This window comes from Mesoplodon bidens (genome assembly GCF_964165515.1).
Source record: "Mesoplodon bidens genome assembly, chromosome: 8".
NCBI lineage: Eukaryota > Metazoa > Chordata > Mammalia > Artiodactyla > Ziphiidae > Mesoplodon > Mesoplodon bidens.
The window spans coordinates 45,393,424-45,412,011 of record NC_138165.1 but is presented as its reverse complement, the minus strand read 5'-3'; the positions used below and the strand labels follow the sequence as shown (position 1 = coordinate 45,412,011).

Genomic DNA, 18,588 nt, shown 5'->3' with positions numbered 1-18,588 from the left:
CATTCAGAGAAGAAAAGGAAATAAAAGGACTGCAAATCAGAAAAGAAGAAGTAAAGCTTTCACTGTTTCCAGATGACATGATACTATACATAGAGAATCCTAAAGATGCTACCAGAAAACTACTAGAGCTAATCAATGAATTTGGTAAAGTAGCAGGATACAAAACTAACACACAGAAATCTCTTGCATTCCTATACACTAATGATGAAAAATCTGAAAGAGAAATTAAGGAAACACTCCCATTTACCACTGCAACAAAAAGAATAAAATACCTAGAAATAAACTTACCTAAGGAAACAAAAGACCTGTATGCAGAAAACTATAAGACACTGATGAAAGAAATTAAAGATACAAACAGATGGAGAGATATACCATGTTCTTGGATTGGAAGAATCAACATTATGAAAATGATTATACTACCCAAAGCGATCTACAGATTCAGTGCAATACCTATCAAACTACCAATGGCATTTTTCACAGAACTGGAACAAAACGTTTCACAATTTCTATGGAAAGACAAAAGACCTCGAATAGCTGAAGCAATCTTGAGAAAGAAAAAGGGTCCTGGAGGAATCAGGCTCCTGGACTTCAGGGTACACTACAAAGCTAGAGCAAGTAAGACAGTATGGTACTGGCACAAAAACAGAAATATAGATCAATGGAAAAGGATAGAAAGCCCAGAGATAAACCCACGCACATATGGTCACCTTATTTTTGATAAAGGAGGTAAGAATATACAATGCAGAAAAAAGACAGCATCTTCAATAAGTGGTGCTGGTAAAACTGGACAGCTACATGGAAAAGAATGAAATTAGAACACTCCCTAACACCATACACAAAAATAAATTCAAAATGGATTAAAGACCTAAATGTAAGTCCAAACACTATAAAACTCTTAGAGGAAAACATAGGCAGAACACTCTATGACATAAATCACAGCAAGATCCTTTTTGACCCACCTCTTAGAGAAATGGAAGTAAAAACAAAAATAAACAAATGGGGGTTTCCCTGGTGGCGCAGTGGTTGAGAGTCTGCCTGCCGATGCAGGGGACACGGGTTTGTGCCCTGGTCCGGGAAGATCCTACATGCCGCAGAGCGGCTGGGCCCATGAGCCATGGCCGCTGAGCCTGTGCATCTGGAGCCTGTGCTCCACAACGGGAGAGGCCACAACAGTGAGAGGCCCGCGTACTGCTAAAAAAATAAAATAAAATAAATAAAAAAATAAACAAATGGGACCTAAAGAAACGTAAAAGCTTTGGCATAGCAAAGGAAACAATAAACAAGACGAAACGACAATCCTCAGAATGGGAGAAAATATTTGCAAATGAAGCAACTGACAAAGGATTAATCTACAAAATTTACAAGCAGCTCAGCCAGCTCAATATCAAAAAAACAAACAACCCAATCCAAAAATGGGCAGAAGACCTAAATAGATATTTCTACAAAGAAGGTATACAGATTGCCAACAAATACATGAAAGGATGCTCAATATCACTAATCATTAGAGAAATGCAAATCAAAACTACAATGAGGTATCACCTCACACCAGTCAGAATGGCCATCATCAAAAAAATCTACAAACAATAAATGTGGAGAGGGTGTGGAAAAAAGGGAACCCTCTTGCACTGTTGCTGGGAATGTAAATTGATACAGCCACTATGGAGAACAGTATGGAGGTTCCTTAAAAAACTAAAAATAGAACTACCATACGACCCAGCAATCCCACTACTGGGCATATACCTTAAGAGAACCATAATTTAAAAAGAGGCATGTACCACAATGTTCATTACAGCTCCATTTACAATAGCCAGGACATGGAAGCAACCTAAGTGTCCATCGAGAGATGAATGGATAAAGAAGATGTGGCACATATATACAATGGAATATTACTCAGCCATACAAAGAAATGAAATTGAGTTATTTGTAGTGAGGTGGATGGACCTAGAGTAGGTCATACAGAGTGAAGTGAGTCAGAAAGAGAAAAACAAATACCATATGCTAACACACATATATGGAATGTAAAAAAAAAAAAGTGGTTATGAAGAACCTAGGGGCAGGATAGGAATAAAGACGCAGACGTAGAAAATGGACTTGAGGACACGGGGAGGGGAAGGGTAAGCTGGGACAAAGTGAGAGAGTAGCATTGACATATTTACACTACCAAATGCAAAACCGATAGCTAGTGGGAAGCAGCCGCATAGCACAGGGAGATCAGCTCAATGCTTTGTGACCACCTAGAGGGGTGTGATAGGTAGGGTGGAAGGGAGATGCAAGAGGGAGGAGATGTGGCGATATATGTATATGTATAGCTGATTCACTTTGTTATAAAGCAGAAAGTAAAACACCATTGTAAAGCAATTAGACTCCAATAAAGATGTTAAAAAAGTAAATAAATAAGAAGCAAAAAAAAGGAAATAAAAACTAAGACATTATTCTGCCATTCAGTGATAACTGCTGATGAAAATGGCTTTTTGTGTGTGTGTGTGTCAGAAAGAGAGAGAGAGAGAGAATAAAATTAGGAATCATAGTGTATATGGGTTTGTGCCTGCTCCTTTCAGTTATTATATAAGCATTTTCCTGTGTCATTATATATTACCTACAAACATGAATTTTAATGACAGCAGGTATTCCATTATATTGGTATATATTAATACTTTTAACCATTCTGTGATCGTTGAACATTTATTTTTAAAGTATGACAGTTACTTCCCATATTTTGGATATAAAGGGAAAATATGCTTTTGACTTCATAGACAAAAGAAATAGAAGGACAAACATTTCTAGAAATGTGAGCAAACCCATATTTTGAAATAAGTAAATATCTGCAGCCAATCACAGGATGCAGAGATAAACACATGGTGAGCGTGGATGGTTGGACTTTAAACAGAATAATGTGTCCCATTCCTTCAGCCCTTGTAGGTTCATTGGTTTACAGGGAAAGAATGGGCTGGACTTGGAAGGGATCTTATGATGAGCTCAATTGTATATAAGTACACATAATGTGGAAAAGCCAAAAGGCTGTGTGAGCTATAGTCAAGTAGCCAGTGCTTTTGTTCAGCAGGGAATAGACAGTATTTTAAAATGCATGTTGCTGTGGACTCAGTCATACCTAGAAGTTAACTTTTATGTTGAGAGTTTTATTACCATTATTTTAAACTATTTACTTACAAAAAACTGTTAGCTAGAACCTTAACTTCATAGCTTACTTGCTCTACTACATATCTTTGAGAGAGAAAGAAATCTTTGAGCCAAAGCTGAGCAAAGAACTCTACAGGTGCACTTACTTCACTTGCAATGTCTCTGGAGGCCTTGGCTGCCCTGATGGGAATGGCATCTATCCGCATATCATAGCCTTTCATCTTGGCTTCTTCTAGGCCAAGTTTATAGTGTTTCTGAAATAGACATAAATCATCGTAAGCTTGATCTATAAAGCGCAGTGCAAGAAAAAATATATCATGCACCATGAATATATTGCTTACCTCACTGAAATTTATTTGGTTTTGTTTAGCTTGTAAAACTTCAGGGGTGTCTGGCATAATGTGGACAGTGGTTTTATCTTTATCCCAAGCTTCTGTATAGAGATGCTGAAAGAAACAAAAAAAAGGATGTGACAAGTACAAGCCAGTTATGAATCTGGTTCTTAATGAGAGTAAAGAGAGTCCATTTTGTGCGTCAGTACTTGTGACACCTTTACGTCTAGGTATCTCATATCAGTAAGAAGCACAACACTTACTTAAAAACCACTTCAATACCAAACAAAATAATTGAATGTGATTTTTCTTTTATCAAGACAGATTTCAGTGTTTACATACACACATACAAAAATTGATACCCTGCTCAAGTAAAATAAAGACTTACATGGTTCATGGTAATAGCGTTGTTTTTTGCCAAAACCATTGGGATGGAGTCCATAAGGATGGAAAATGTGAATTTATCTGGGTGCTGACGGTAAACGTGGTCACTCAAAATCTGGGTAGCTCTCTTGTTCCTCTCATCCTCAAGAGAGCCACTAGGTAACCAGCCAATGCCTTTGAGCCACTGAAGGTCAGCCTTGTACAAATTCTGAAATAGTAAGTGATAAACCACTAAACATAAGCATAATGGTATGCCTTAAAGAAATAAAAAGTTGAATTGTAATACATTATATTATATATATATTTCAATGCTTGAATTCTTGAGAAATTTAAACATTTTGCTATGTCTTGTGAATCCACAAAATATTCAGATTAGAAACCTATTTTGAAAAACATTTTAAACAGAACATAAAGAACGACCCAACTCTACTAGATCAATAATCTAGAGGTTTCCATCAAAGCAATCAGTGCTTTGCTGATTCTTTCTTTTTGGAAATAATGATGCTCTCAGATGTCTGTGTGACTGGATAGAGAGTGGGCATTAGTCCAGGGAGGTAGAAATCAGTTGTATAAACTCAACTCCCCTCATTTTGGGGGAAATTTTATACTTAGGAAATTAGACATGGTGTTTTGTTGGCCAAAGGAAAATCTTATACTCACATCACTCTGGAGGTCATAGGCTTGTCGAGCATGGGTGACGTCACTCTGGTCAGGCAGGCAGGTCCATTGGTGGAGGTAGTTCTTGTAGTCCACGTCACTGACCAACGTCTGGCACTGCTTGGCCTGCACCATCCCCAGCATGTCCACTGGGCTGCTGAACTTGGTCTTCCACTTCTCAAAGTCCTTCTTGTACTCCCGGTCACTCTGGATCTTGGCCACATGCATGGACCACATCATCTTAGGGTCATCTTTCACATCCCGGGCTCCAATGTGATGGCCAAGCTGCTTGCGGTAACCAACTTTGTATTTGTACTGAGATGAAAATGCACAAATTAGATTTTTATTATAAGCCAATAGAGGTCACAAGCCTGTACAAAATCATCTTGCTTATATCACTGCTGTACGTTGACTTTTGCTACTAAGCACTAACTCAAGGCAATATCCCACCTTTCCCCTAGAAGCTTATAGAGGTAATAAAATAGATGGAATTCATCTAATTGTAGTGTACACCCCAAACCACCTATGGCCTGGTAACAAGGAATAGTTCCGGGGGCAGCAAATGCACACAGTGGAGAGGCCATGTGGACCAAGGGACTGGGAGAAATGGGTTAGGCACTAAAAGTACATCAGAAAAGAGATGCACCTGGGGACAAGATGTGTTTAATAAGTAGTAAAATGAGTGCCTGGTTCCTTTGAGGATGAAGTCAAGGTCAAGGACTACTTGCAGTAGCAACAGAAGAGAATTTCCTGTTTCATAATGGATTCAGGCATTCAGTGGTGGTGGCAAATTTTGGCATCATTTTGGAAACTGGTTATACTAGGGAAGCTGACCTAGCAGCCCAGTTGCTTAGAGCATGCTCCTAATAAAGTCATGGGTTCTCATCTCTCATGGACCAACAATGTTGTTATTATTCCATGTCCAAAGACGTTGTCCTGGAATCCGAGCCAATTATCCAAAATACATGCTTCTAGTCTCAAAGATAACTGAGCGAGAAAGGATAAACGAGTCAGCAGAGGCAATACATTACAGTGGGAAGGAATGAGGTTGCCCAGAGTTTCAACTCCATCACCTACTAAGAGTTTGATTTTAGACAAGTTGCTTAAGCAACCCATAAAACAGGGATAATCACAATCTTACATCCTAGGGTAATTATGAAAAATAAGTGACATAATGCATATAACATTCTTAGCACAGATTTCTCAACACTTCTTGGTTATTATTATTTTGTTATATATTATTATTGGCATAAATCCATTTGTAGAAAAGGTACAACATACGTAAACTAAAGTGAGTCACTAATATGATCTTCCAAAATAAAGGACAGCGTATTACCATATTCCCAAATAGTGGGTCTTGATTTTTAGAGCAGTGGTCTGTTCCTCAAGAATTCCCTGAGGTACCAGGAAAGGATGATGGTTTTATTCTGAGAGTTACAAGCCACAAGCCAGGAGCTAGTGTTAAGGGTGCAAGTTTGGGCTAGTCTGGCACTGATCAACTGCCTTCTTTTCATGATCTTACAAGGGTGAAGTGTAATGGCAAGTGTCATATGCATTTTTTTTTGAATACTGGATATTAAAATGCTATATAAAGCTAGGCCCTGAATCTCACGGGGAGAACTTAAGTTTATGAGTCACACTGTCTATAAGCACTGTGACAATTTTTATATAAGCATCTCCAGGGCTTCCCTGGTGGCGCAGTGGTTGAGAGTCTGCCTGCCGATGCAGGGGACACGAGTTCATGCCCCGGTCCGGGAAGATCCCACATACTGCAGAGCGGCTAGGCCCGTGAGCCATGGCTGCTGAGCCTGCGCGTCTAGAGCCTGTGCTCCGCAACGGGAGAGGCCACAACAGTGAGAGGCCCGCGTACCACCAAAAAAAAAAAATAAATAAATAAATAAATAAATAAATAAAAATAAGCATCTCCAAGCCTGCAGCTACACTCTTAACGAATTCCACATGAATGGATCTTTCTCTGTTCTTGGTGGATCAGCTTTCACTGAAGATACTGTGACTTAGTGGTTATAAAACTTTTTTGTAAACATCAAATTTTTCATTTCCCTCAACGCTAGGTTTTTGAAAAACCCTATACAAATACATCAGGATATATTTCCAAACGGCCAGGGAAGTTCTTTTAGAAGACTTAGTTCAGTGAAAATGTCACCTCAGACTGACCACATACTAGGAGTAAAATTGACAACTCACATCACTGATGATGTCCCTGGAGGCCTTGGCTGCCACGATCGGGATGGCATCACTTCGCAAGTCATAGCCTTTCTTCTTTGCTTCTTCGTTGGCGAGCTTATACAGACTCTAAATTTGGGCAAAAAAAAAAAATCAGTTACATGTTGACATTCATATCCAAAAATGACAGAGGACTAAAATAATTCACCAAGTTCTACACAGGTAGGTGCCTGTAATAATGTCACTTTTGAGAGTTCTAAGCTTTCTGCGGTTTTGGCTGAAGTTGAGACTTAAACATGATACCTATATGGAATATGGCACCTTTGTTTTTTTATTTTAAAACTTATGTTACATTAACCATATACAGATATTATTCATGGTTTTAAAACTTTTAGTTATAACAATGAATCAGTTTTGGAAAGAACTGGAAAAATTAAGCTGAAACTCATGGGCCTAAGGTGGCAAAATGTGGACAGGAGGGAAACTCATTTGATCCACATTTATTCTGCACTGACTCTGTGCCATGACTGTGCTTGGTACTTGGGAAACAAAGATGAATATGAGGCCTCTCCCATCTTCAAGGTTTCTGGGAGAACTGATGGAAAGACTGATAACCTGCGGAACAAGCTGCCCAAAAGTCAGACCATGAAAGGTGCTTTAACCGTATTAAGAACGAACTCCACGGGACTTCCCTGGTGACGCAGTGGACAAGACTCCACGGTCCCAATGCAGGGGGCCTGGGTTTGATCCCTTGTCAGGGGACTAGATCCCACATGCATGGTGCAACTAAGAGTTTGCATGCCACAGCTGGGGAGCCTGCATGCTGCCACTAAGAAGCCGGAGAGCTGCAACTAAGGAGCCCTGGAGCCGCAACTGGGGAGCCTGACCGCCACAACTAAGGAGCCCACGAGCCACAGCTGGGGAGCCCACCTGTCACAACTAGGACCCCACGCAACCAAATAGATACATAAATAAATATTTTAAAAAAAGATTCAATGTTTAAAAAAAGAGGAATGAGCTCTAGGAAGGAGAAATTTATTCTGAATTGAAAATCAGAAGTTTCCTCAGAGGGCATGACCTTGGCATTGGACCCTGAGTGATAAATATGGTTTCAATAGACTGAGATGGTGGTCAAGGGCAGAGGAACTTCCATGAATCAAAGTACGGGGGAGTGAAAGTGCAGGGGCGTTAGCAGGGGCGGGGGGGGGGGCAGTGCCAGAGGAAATGGCAGGACAGGACTGACAAGAAACAGGAATCCAGCTATGAAGGCCTGGTGCTAAGATAACTTTGTCCTTAATTCTATAGGAAAAGGGAAACCAACAACAATCTTTGAGGAAGAGTGACATCGTCAAATTTGCATTCTATCTTCCTATGCTAAACGAGAAAGAAACATGATAGAACTGAACTAAGCTGATAGAGAAAAGTCAGAGAAAGCAGACCAGGCAGGTTAGGCAATCGGTTCAGGCATTCTTCCTGGGCCTCTTCAAACCAAGGGCAACATACAACATCTCTGAGCTTTTGCAGCAAAGACAGAGTTGACAGTTCCAGAAATGCTGAGTGGCTAGTTACAGGGACCCTTTGTCTCTTAAAATATCTGTTCATATAGCACACGCTTTCCTGTAACACTATGGGACCTATAGTGCAGGTTTAGTTGAAAATTCACTTATTTTTGATTTGAGAGTGGGACTTGACAATTTTAGTTTGGGGTGGCAATTAAGAGCTAGTTATATAAGCATTACAATTACAGTCTGCACCCCTGAAAAATAAAATGACTTAAGGTGGTGGCTAATCAATTTAAATTCTCTCAGTTATATTAAGCAGAAGAGTAACATGCTATTGATTTATGCTGTCAAAGAAACAATATTTTCCTTGCTGGTAGCACAAAGCTGGAAGAAATAACTAATACATCATCTGACAGAATCTTAGAGTCACAAAAATCTCCACAGACTTAAACCAATAGGCTCATTCTAAGAAAAAAATGCAGAGAGATAAATGTCAATCTTTGAACTGAGATTTAAGTTGCCAAATGTATAAATACAAGATAGAGGAAACCTAGTTTAAGCCCATGTAAGTTGTCTTAGGGTTTTGGTTGACCCCAAGTCCCACGCACACCAGCAGTGACATAGCCCCAAGGAGCCCCAAGGCACAGAGTGCAGAAATGGAGGGTAAATGTCCAGAAGAGGAAATGCAATGTCGACTGTACGCTACACTAGTCATTCCTCACTCGCAGGATTTTGTTTGGTTCTGAGAGTCACATTCTAGCAGGGATGTCATGTGAGGAATGCCCAGGAGCTTGGGATGTTTGGATTATAAAGAGAACCTGGGGTGAAGTGGCAGCGGAGGCACACAGTGCCTATGGAGTTTGCACAGTTTGGTTCTGCATGGTCTTGGAGGATTATGTGGCTCTACAGAGAGAAACCATTGACCCAATACATGAGAACCATCTTCTAAAGGTACTTTCCAGAACAAATAGGTTGATTTATGAGATTTATAAGCACCTCGTCACTGAGAACACTTAAGCAAAGCAGGATGACGACTTATTGGGCGGGGACTCCTGCACTAGAGGAGACTGACCTCTCAGCCTAAACATCTGTGCTTCTGATATGGGGGCACACGGCTCTATGCTCACAGAAAGTGAACAGGAAATGGGCTTGCTAATATATTTATATATTGACAGATCCTCTCTGTCTCTGTCTGTCTGTCGCTCAGTGTTATTTGATTGTACTGTGATTTTAATCCTTGACTTAAATCTTGTACATTAAAAATCTTAAATTTTGACCCTAAAGTACAATTTAGGAAAAATAAGTCATATGTGCAAAATACATTTAGCACAGCCATGTAGCATAAGGAGGAGATAAACGTATTTTGGTCTATTGCTAATTTCTTAAATTAATAAAAGAGGAAGGTCTAGTTAATCTTCTGGTTGCTGCTTAAATCATTCATTCTTATAATTTGCACTTCCGAAATGATAAATATGTGTTACTTGAAGACTGATGTTTAGGTAAGTGAGAAATGAAAGAGTTGGTATTCACACGGAGCAAGAAAAGACATTCTTTACAAAGCTGTCATTTAGTATTACATCACCATGGAATGGATTAACTGAAATATGAAACACCACGCAAATGTCATAGAATTAGCATCTGCTCCCACCTCACTGTAGTTGATTTGGTTCTTTCTTGCCAGCGTAATTTCTGGTGTGTCTGGTGTGATGTGGATCTGGGTCTTGTCTTTGTCCCAGGCTTCTGTGTATAAACGCTAGCAAGGAAAATATAAAATGTCATCAGGAAAAAACTTCAGTGTACTGTTAATCGAAACTTCAAGGCCACAAGAACTTTATAAAGAGAAATAACAAAAGGTTAACGTATTTTATACACATTATGTATTTTACACATATCTTCAAGTAAAGTAAGCAGTTCATAGTAGAACAGATATGTATGAGTGCCTTCTGATACTCTGAATTGTATGTTAACAAAAGGAAATTTAGAATATCTTTTATGCAGAGATGATTTTCCATAAAAATGTACCATTTTATCAAAACCATGAAATAACTACTGAAGTAAATGTTAAAATATAAATGACATAGACATTAGGTAGACAGATATGGATAGATATAGATAGATAGACCGACAGATATCTTTTGTTGCTCACTGCTCTATTTCTTTCCTCTCCTGATCATGCTTCTTTTCCTTTGGTTTAGCTTTAGGAGTCCTACCTTGGTTCTCTGAACTCTGAAGCCTCACCTTGTTCATAGTGATGGCGTTGTTCTTGGCCAACACTTGTTCCAGAGAATCAGTCACACTGGTAAACCTGAATTTGTCTGGAGGCTGGCGATAGATTTTATCACTCAAAATTTCAGTTGCCTTTTTGCAGTTTTCCACATCCAAAGAGCCAATGGGAACCCAACCGATGCCTCTCAGCCATTGGAGATCTGACTTGTACATATTCTGTTGATACAAATAGCCAATAAATATTTATCTCTGGTTTGGGAAAACATTTTCATCAAAAGGATATGAAATAAAGTAAGAACACTCTTGAAAACGTAGTTTGGTGGACAGGCAGGGTATCAGACAATATCCCTTTTCGGTCTGGAGGGTTTGACATTTAACACTCACAGGAAAAGAAGAAATGTCATGCCCCACTTGCAGGGGCTGGTGAGTTTGGTGCCACTTATCCAAGGGGTGTTAATTCACTGATTTCCCACCTTTGCACGTCATCATGATCCTCAGTACTTACGTCGCTCTGGAGGTCATAGGCGTGCCGAGCGTGCATGACATCACTCTGGTCAGGCAGGCAGGTCCACTGGTGCAGGTAGTTCTTGTAGTCTATGTCACTGACCAAAGTCTGGCACTTCTTGGCCAGCACCACCCCCAGCATGTCCACTGGGCTGCTGAACTTGGTCTTCCACTTCTCAAAGTCCTTCTTGTACTCCCGGTCACTCTGGATCTTGGCCACATGCATGGACCACATCATCTTGGGGTCGTCACGTATCGCTCGGGCACCAATGTGATGGCCAAGCTGCTTACGATAATCTTCTTTGTATTTGAACTAGAAGAAGAAAAATACTGATAGTCACCTAGTATAACTTTTAGTATAAAATGATTAGTAGGCTCAGATTTTCCTATTCATTAAAAACATGTTTCCCCCCGAATATATAAATAATATGTGAGACTGCATCTTGTAAACCATTTAGAAAATAAAGCTTGTATATGTATACAGAAAAGAAAATAAAAATTAAGACATTATTCTGCCATTCCGTGATAACTGCTGATGAAAACAGCTTTTTGTGGGTGTGGGTATGTGGGTGTGTGTGTGAGAGAGAGAGAGAAAGAATAAAATTAGGAGTCATACTGTATATGGGTTTGTGCCCGCTCATTTCAGTTATTAAATAAGCATTTTCCTGTGTCATTATATATTACCTACAAACATGAATTTTAGTGACAGCAGGTATTCCATTATATTGGTATATATTAATACTTTTAACCATTCTGTGATCGTTGAACATTTATTTTTAAAGTATGACAGTTACTTCCCATATTTTGGATATAAAGGGAAAATATGCTTTTGACTTCACAGACAAAAGAAATAGAAGGACAAACATTTCTAGAAATGTGAGTAAACCCATATTTTGAAATAGGTAAATATCTGCAGCCAATCACAGGATGAAGAGATAAACACATGGTGCGCATGGATCGTTGGACTTTAAATAGAATAATGTGTCCCATTTCTTCAGCCCTTGCAGGTTCACTGGTTTACAGGGAATGAATGGGCTGCGTTTGGAAGGGATCCTATGATGAGCTCAATTGTATATAAGTACACATAATGTGGAAAAGCCAAAAGGCTGTGTGAGCTATAGTCAAGTAGCCAGTGCTTTTGTTCAGCAGGGAATAGACAGTATTTTAAAATGCATGTTGCTGTGGACTCAGTCATACCTAGAAGTTAACCTTTATGTTGAGAGTTTTATTACCATTATTTTAAACTATTTACTTACAAAAAACTGTTAGCTAGAACCTTAACTTCATAGCTTACTTGCTCTACTACATATCTTTGAGAGAGAAAGAAATCTTTGAGCCAAAGCTGAGCAAAGAACTCTACAGGTGCACTTACTTCACTTGCAATGTCTCTGGAGGCCTTGGCTGCCCTGATGGGAATGGCATCTATCCGCATATCATAGCCTTTCATCTTGGCTTCTTCTAGGCCAAGTTTATAGTGTTTCTGAAATAGACATAAATCATCGTAAGCTTGATCTATAAAGCGCAGTGCAAGAAAAAATATATCATGCACCATGAATATATTGCTTACCTCACTGAAATTTATTTGGTTTTGTTTAGCTTGTAAAACTTCAGGGGTGTCTGGCATAATGTGGACAGTGGTTTTATCTTTATCCCAAGCTTCTGTATAGAGATGCTGAAAGAAACAAAAAAAAGGATGTGACAAGTACAAGCCAGTTATGAATCTGGTTCTTAATGAGAGTAAAGAGAGTCCATTTTGTGCGTCAGTACTTGTGACACCTTTACGTCTAGGTATCTCATATCAGTAAGAAGCACAACACTTACTTAAAAACCACTTCAATACCAAACAAAATAATTGAATGTGATTTTTCTTTTATCAAGACAGATTTCAGTGTTTACATACACACATACAAAAATTGATACCCTGCTCAAGTAAAATAAAGACTTACATGGTTCATGGTAATAGCGTTGTTTTTTGCCAAAACCATTGGGATGGAGTCCATAAGGATGGAAAATGTGAATTTATCTGGGTGCTGACGGTAAACGTGGTCACTCAAAATCTGGGTAGCTCTCTTGTTCCTCTCATTCTCAAGAGAGCCACTAGGTAACCAGCCAATGCCTTTGAGCCACTGAAGGTCGGCCTTGTACAAATTCTGAAATTGTAAGTGATAAACCACTAAACATAAGCATAATGGTATGCCTTAAAGAAATAAAAATTTGAATTATAATACATTATATTATATATATATTTCAATGCTTGGATTCTTGGGAAATTTAAACATTTTGCTATGTCTTGTGAATCCACAAAATATTCAGATTAGAAACCTATTTTGAAAAACATTTTATTTATTTATTTTTTACATCTTTATTGGAGTATAATTGCTTTACAATGGTGTGTTAGTTTCTGCTTTATAACAAAGTGAATCAGTAAAAGTATGAGATTAGAACACTCCCTAACACCATACACAAAAATAAGCTCAAAATGGATTAAAGACCTAAATGTAGGGCCAGAAACTATCAAACTCTTAGAGGAAAACATAGGCAGAACACTCTATGACATAAAACACAGCAAGATCTTTTTTGACCCACCTCCTAGAGAAATGGAAATAAAAACAAAAATAAACACGTGGGACCTAATGAAACTTCAAAGCTTTTGCACAGCAAAGGAAACCATAAACAAGACCAAAAGACAACCCTCAACATGGGAGAAAATATTTGCAAATGAAGCAACTGACAAAGGATTAACGTCCAAAATTTATAAGCAGCTCATCCACCTCAATAACAAAAAAACAACCCAATCCAAAAATGGGCAGAAGACCTAAATAGACATTTCTCCAAAGAAGATGAAAAACATTTTAAACAGAACATAGAGAACGACCCAACTCTACTAGATCAATAATCTAGAGGTTTCCGTCAAAGCAATCAGTGCTTTGCTGGTTCTTTCTTTTTGGAAATAATGATGTTCTCAGATGTCTGTGTGACTGGATAGAGAGTGGGCATTAGTCCAGGGAGGTAGAACTCACTTTTGTAAACTCAACTCCCCTCATTTTGGGGAACTTTGATACTTAGGTAAGCAGACATGGTGTTTTGTTGGCCAAAGGAAAATCTTATACTCACATCACTCTGGAGGTCATAGGCTCGTCGAGCATGGGTGACATCAGTCTGGTCAGGCAGGCAGGTCCACTGGTGCAGGTAGTTCTTGTAGTCTATGTCACTGACCAAGGCCTGGCACTTCTTGGCCTGTACCACCCCCAGCATGTCCACTGGGCTGCTGAACTTGGTCTTCCACTTCTCAAAGTCCTTCTTATACTCCCGGTCACTCTGGATCTTGGCCACATGCATGGACCACATCATCTTGGGGTCATCTTTGATGTCCCGGGCTCCAATGTGGTGGCCAAGCTGCTTGCGAAAAGCTTCCTTGTACTTGTACTAAAGGAAAAAAAAAGAAATCATGTCTTATTCTTTTTAAGATTAACTTATATTACTATCTTTGTGGCAAATTACAGAGAACATATATTCCAAATATCACCAAGGGTAGAGAGCCACAGATTTAAGGTGTTTTTGGTAGGAAAGATTAAAGGCTAAATCCTACAAATTCCATACATAATAAATGCATCCTTGAACTTATCCTCATCTCACACTGCATCCCTGGGATAATTTCACTATGTTTTGTTACTTGGAGGACTCTGTTCAATTTAAAATTAAATTGAGACTGCTTTGAAGTGAAAATTGCAATCCCATCAATACAAACAAGGGAGAAAGTCTTACTTCGCTGGCAATTTCTCGGGATGCTTTTGCTGCTTTGAGTGGTATGGCATCAACGGGAAGATCGTAACCTTTTTTCTTCAGCTCCTCATAACCCATTCGGTAGAGTTTCTGTTAAGAGATGAAAATCACTTTGAAAAAAGCTATTTTCCATAAACATCTGCACCATAATGAATCCAAAGTGTTAATTTTTTTTTTTTTTTTTTTTTTTGCAGTACGCGGGCCTCTCACCGTTGTGGCCTCTCCTGCTGCGGAGCACAGGCTCCGGATGCTCAGGCTCAGCGGCCATGGCTCACGGGCCTAGCCGCTCTGCGGCATGTGGGATCTTCCCAGACCGGGGCATGAACCCGTGTCCCCTGCATCGGCAGGCGGATTCTCAACCACTGCGCCACCAGGGAAGCCCCAAAGTGCTGAATATTTTAAGAGCTCATGAGGATAGTACAATATGTGCTCTAGGATACTCAAATGTAATTGGATATTATGATCATTGATTGCTGATGATCCTGTTTTAAAGTTGAAAGCTCTTCAATTACTTAGATCAATAAAATTAAATGTCAGCTCTTCCCAAATACTTATGAGAATGAGACAGACAGAAGTAAGTTGGTAGAGAAATGAAATGATCATTTAGGTGCTGTTTTCCAATTAACTTTGAATGTTTCATTAGAAGTTTTTGTTAGAAAAGAGCAATGCCTTTTAAAAAAAAATTATTTAATTTATTTTTTTTGGCTGCGTTGGGTCTTTGTTGCTGCGCACGGGCTTTCTCTAGTTGCAGCAAGCGGGGGTTACTCTTTATTGCAGTGTGTGGGCTTCTCATTGTGGTGGCTTCTCTTATTGCGGAGCATGGGCTCTAGGTGCGCGGGCTTCAGTCACTGTGGCATGTGGGCTCAGTAGTCGTGGCTCATGGGCTCTAGAGCGCAGGCTTGGTAGTTGTGGCGCATGGGCTCAGTTGCTCCGTGGCATGTGGGATCCTTCTGGACCAGGACTTGAACCATGTCCCCGGCACTAGCAGGTGGATTCCCAACCACTGCACCACCAGGGAAGCCCAAGAGCAATGCCTTTTCCCATCTAACACCTCTAGTGGGGGGAAATCACACCTAACGGACTACGTAGCTAACACATTGTGAAACAAAATCTATTTCACAATATAGGGCTGTCCAAAAGTAGGATACACATTTTTAGGTAAGAAACAAAGTGCTTCATAATTTTTAAAATGTTAAGATTTTAAAATGTAAGATTTTTTGAGGAAAGTTTAAATATTGAATTTAAAAAGCTTAAGTGAAATAATGTGCTTCATCAGATTTGTTACATAATTAAATAATTGAGAATCTAATTTAATGCACTTCATTTAGAAACCAGATTGTTTAAAGTGCCTATTGATCTTGGACTTGTTTTTATATTTTAGTCCTTTGTGTCATTACTCCAGTACATTATTTAAGTTAAAGTGTTTGTATTAGAATTTAGAACTTGTCTTTAAAATATTAATTTTTACATCCATTATTTTCAGATTATGCCATGATGACAATAAAAATAAAAATGAAATTATCCTGAATGAGTGTTTTTTTGGTGCATGAGTTTTTGTGTGTGTGCAAGAGTTTTTTATGCTCACTCATTTAAATTTTATTGAATTTCATGTATATCAGGCACTATACTAGCTAAGCACTGCAGATCAAATATGAATTGTCTCTGCTCCCAAGAAGTTCTTATCCACATAGGGAAGAGCTATACAAACCATTACATTATGACAACATGCGTAATAATGGACTATAATGAACAGAGAGCACATCCCTCCAACTCTATCTGACATAGGGAGTGCCAATTATTTGGATGTTCAGGTTTAAAACCACTAAATGAGGACTCTAAGTCAGTTGTAGTTAATTAAAATGATTTAAGTATTCAAAATAAATTCCAAATAAATTCACTGCCTTAGACGCAACTAAAACGAGATTTCTGGGGACTTCCCTGGTGGCACAGTGGTTGGGACTCCATGCTCCTAATGCAGGGGGCCCGGGTTCGATCCCTGGTCGGGGAACTAGATCCCACATGCATGCCACAACTAAGAGTTCACATGCCACAACTAAGGAGCCACCTGCTGCAACTAAGACCCAGTGCAACCAAATAAAAATAAATAAATAAATAAATATTTAAAAAAATAAAAATAAAATGAGCTTTCTGAAAACACATGCTGAATTTGGAAACTTACATCACTCATATTGATTAAGTTTGCTTTAGCCAGAATAATGTCAGGTGTATCAGGCATGATGTGGACTTGAGTCTTGTCCTTGTCCCAAGCTTCTCTATAATGTCTCTAAAATGAGAAATAAGTGTTTTTCAGTGGTGCTGTAAGATTAGTGAGTGACGTCGTTAACTTCAAACAGTATTACTGATTCATCTAAATTAAGCATCACAATAGCATAAGCAGATAACATAAGCAGAAAACAGATATAGTATTTTTTGACTCATCTGAGACATAACTGCCTTCAAAAATATAGATTATGGATTACCTTTTCAAAGTTACAACTAACCTGCCTGTAAGAAATCAACCCAAGTATTTAAAGCCTTTGCCAACATCATCAAATGGAGCAGCAGTTCTCCACCTGTTGGATTGTAAAAGTCTCCCTCGGTGTTTAACTGGGGGACAGCCCTTATCTTCTGAAAAGATGACATATTCAGGGTATGTCTATATATTAGGGAGTCTCATTTCCTATGTGGTTTATTATATAATTATACCTCATAATTATTTGGGAGGATTAGGATTCCCCCAAAGGATTTTGTATGAGATTTATCAAAGCCTCTTGTATGTCCCGGGGTTATCATCCGTCTTTCTTCAACAGAAGACAGAGGGACCCGATCAAAAATCTCATTGATTTATTAAAACTGGGGGGTGAAAGTCTGATGAAAAACTGTGTTTACATTGTCAGAGAATCTTCCCACAAGATACTTATCAATTACAAAGGACAAAATAGTAACCAGACAGTGGAGAAAGCTGGTGACACCATTTCACCCAAGTAATCAAAGTTAAAATGATCAGTAATGGGACAGATTGACATTATGTGCCTATATGGAGGAGGATGCAACATGTGCTATCCTGCCAAAAATACAAAACCTGAATCTAATCATGAGGAAACACTAGAGAAACCCACATTTAGGGAGGTTCTACAAAACAACTGGCCTGTGCTCTTCACAAATGTCAAGGACTTGGAAGACAAAGAAGTGAGGAACCAGTTCAGATTAAAGGAGACTAAAGACATGACAAGTAAATTCAACGTGTGGTCTTGGATGGGATCCTGGATCAGAAAAGATTTTTTACTTTCTATAAAGGACACTTGTGGTAAAATTTAGTAAATTCTGTAGACTAGTGTTATTTCAACACTACTTTCCTGATTTTGATCATTGCACTGTGGTTATCTAAGAGAATGTTCTTATTTTCAGGAAATTCACATTTAGGGATAGAGTGGCATCAGGAAGCAACTTATACACATACACATACACACACACACACACACACACACACAGAGCTAAGAGAAAGAGGTGGGAGGGGGAGAAAGAAAAGGCAAAAGTGACAAAATGCTAATAATTGCGGAATCTGGGTGAAAAGATATATATATGTATAAAGATGAACATACATATAAATTATTTGTACTATTTTCAACTTTTCTGTATACCTGAAATTATTTCAATATAACAAGATTTTAAAGTCTCATTGGTTCCTTGGACTTATCAATTTCCCTTTGAGTTGTGCAGTGTGGGGTGTGAGGGGGTGGCACTTTTCTCCTTCCTGAACATGCTTACTATGGTCCATGTAACCCAGAGGAGCCAATTAAGACATTCAGGACTACAACAAACCAAGGCTTGTGAATTTCCATATACCTTTATCCTGGTTCTGGACTAACCTTTCTGAT

General features: G+C 38.9%; 1 protein-coding gene across 1 annotated transcript in view; it reads right to left on the bottom strand.

The window, feature by feature from the left end:
• The window catches only part of NEB (nebulin), a 289,834-nt gene that overhangs the window by 144,598 nt on the left and 126,648 nt on the right, over positions 1 to 18,588 (bottom strand). Inside the window, exons 50-63 of the mRNA XM_081243154.1 lie at positions 16,890 to 16,994; positions 14,693 to 14,800; positions 14,042 to 14,353; positions 12,874 to 13,077; positions 12,495 to 12,599; positions 12,300 to 12,407; positions 10,929 to 11,240; positions 10,436 to 10,639; positions 9,846 to 9,950; positions 6,717 to 6,824; positions 4,515 to 4,826; positions 3,859 to 4,062; positions 3,480 to 3,584; positions 3,285 to 3,392 (exon numbers count right to left, since the gene is read on the bottom strand). Coding sequence (XP_081099280.1) covers positions 3,285 to 3,392; positions 3,480 to 3,584; positions 3,859 to 4,062; positions 4,515 to 4,826; positions 6,717 to 6,824; positions 9,846 to 9,950; positions 10,436 to 10,639; positions 10,929 to 11,240; positions 12,300 to 12,407; positions 12,495 to 12,599; positions 12,874 to 13,077; positions 14,042 to 14,353; positions 14,693 to 14,800; positions 16,890 to 16,994 — 2,400 coding nt within the window. The remainder of the gene's footprint in view (positions 1 to 3,284; positions 3,393 to 3,479; positions 3,585 to 3,858; positions 4,063 to 4,514; positions 4,827 to 6,716; positions 6,825 to 9,845; positions 9,951 to 10,435; positions 10,640 to 10,928; positions 11,241 to 12,299; positions 12,408 to 12,494; positions 12,600 to 12,873; positions 13,078 to 14,041; positions 14,354 to 14,692; positions 14,801 to 16,889; positions 16,995 to 18,588) is intronic.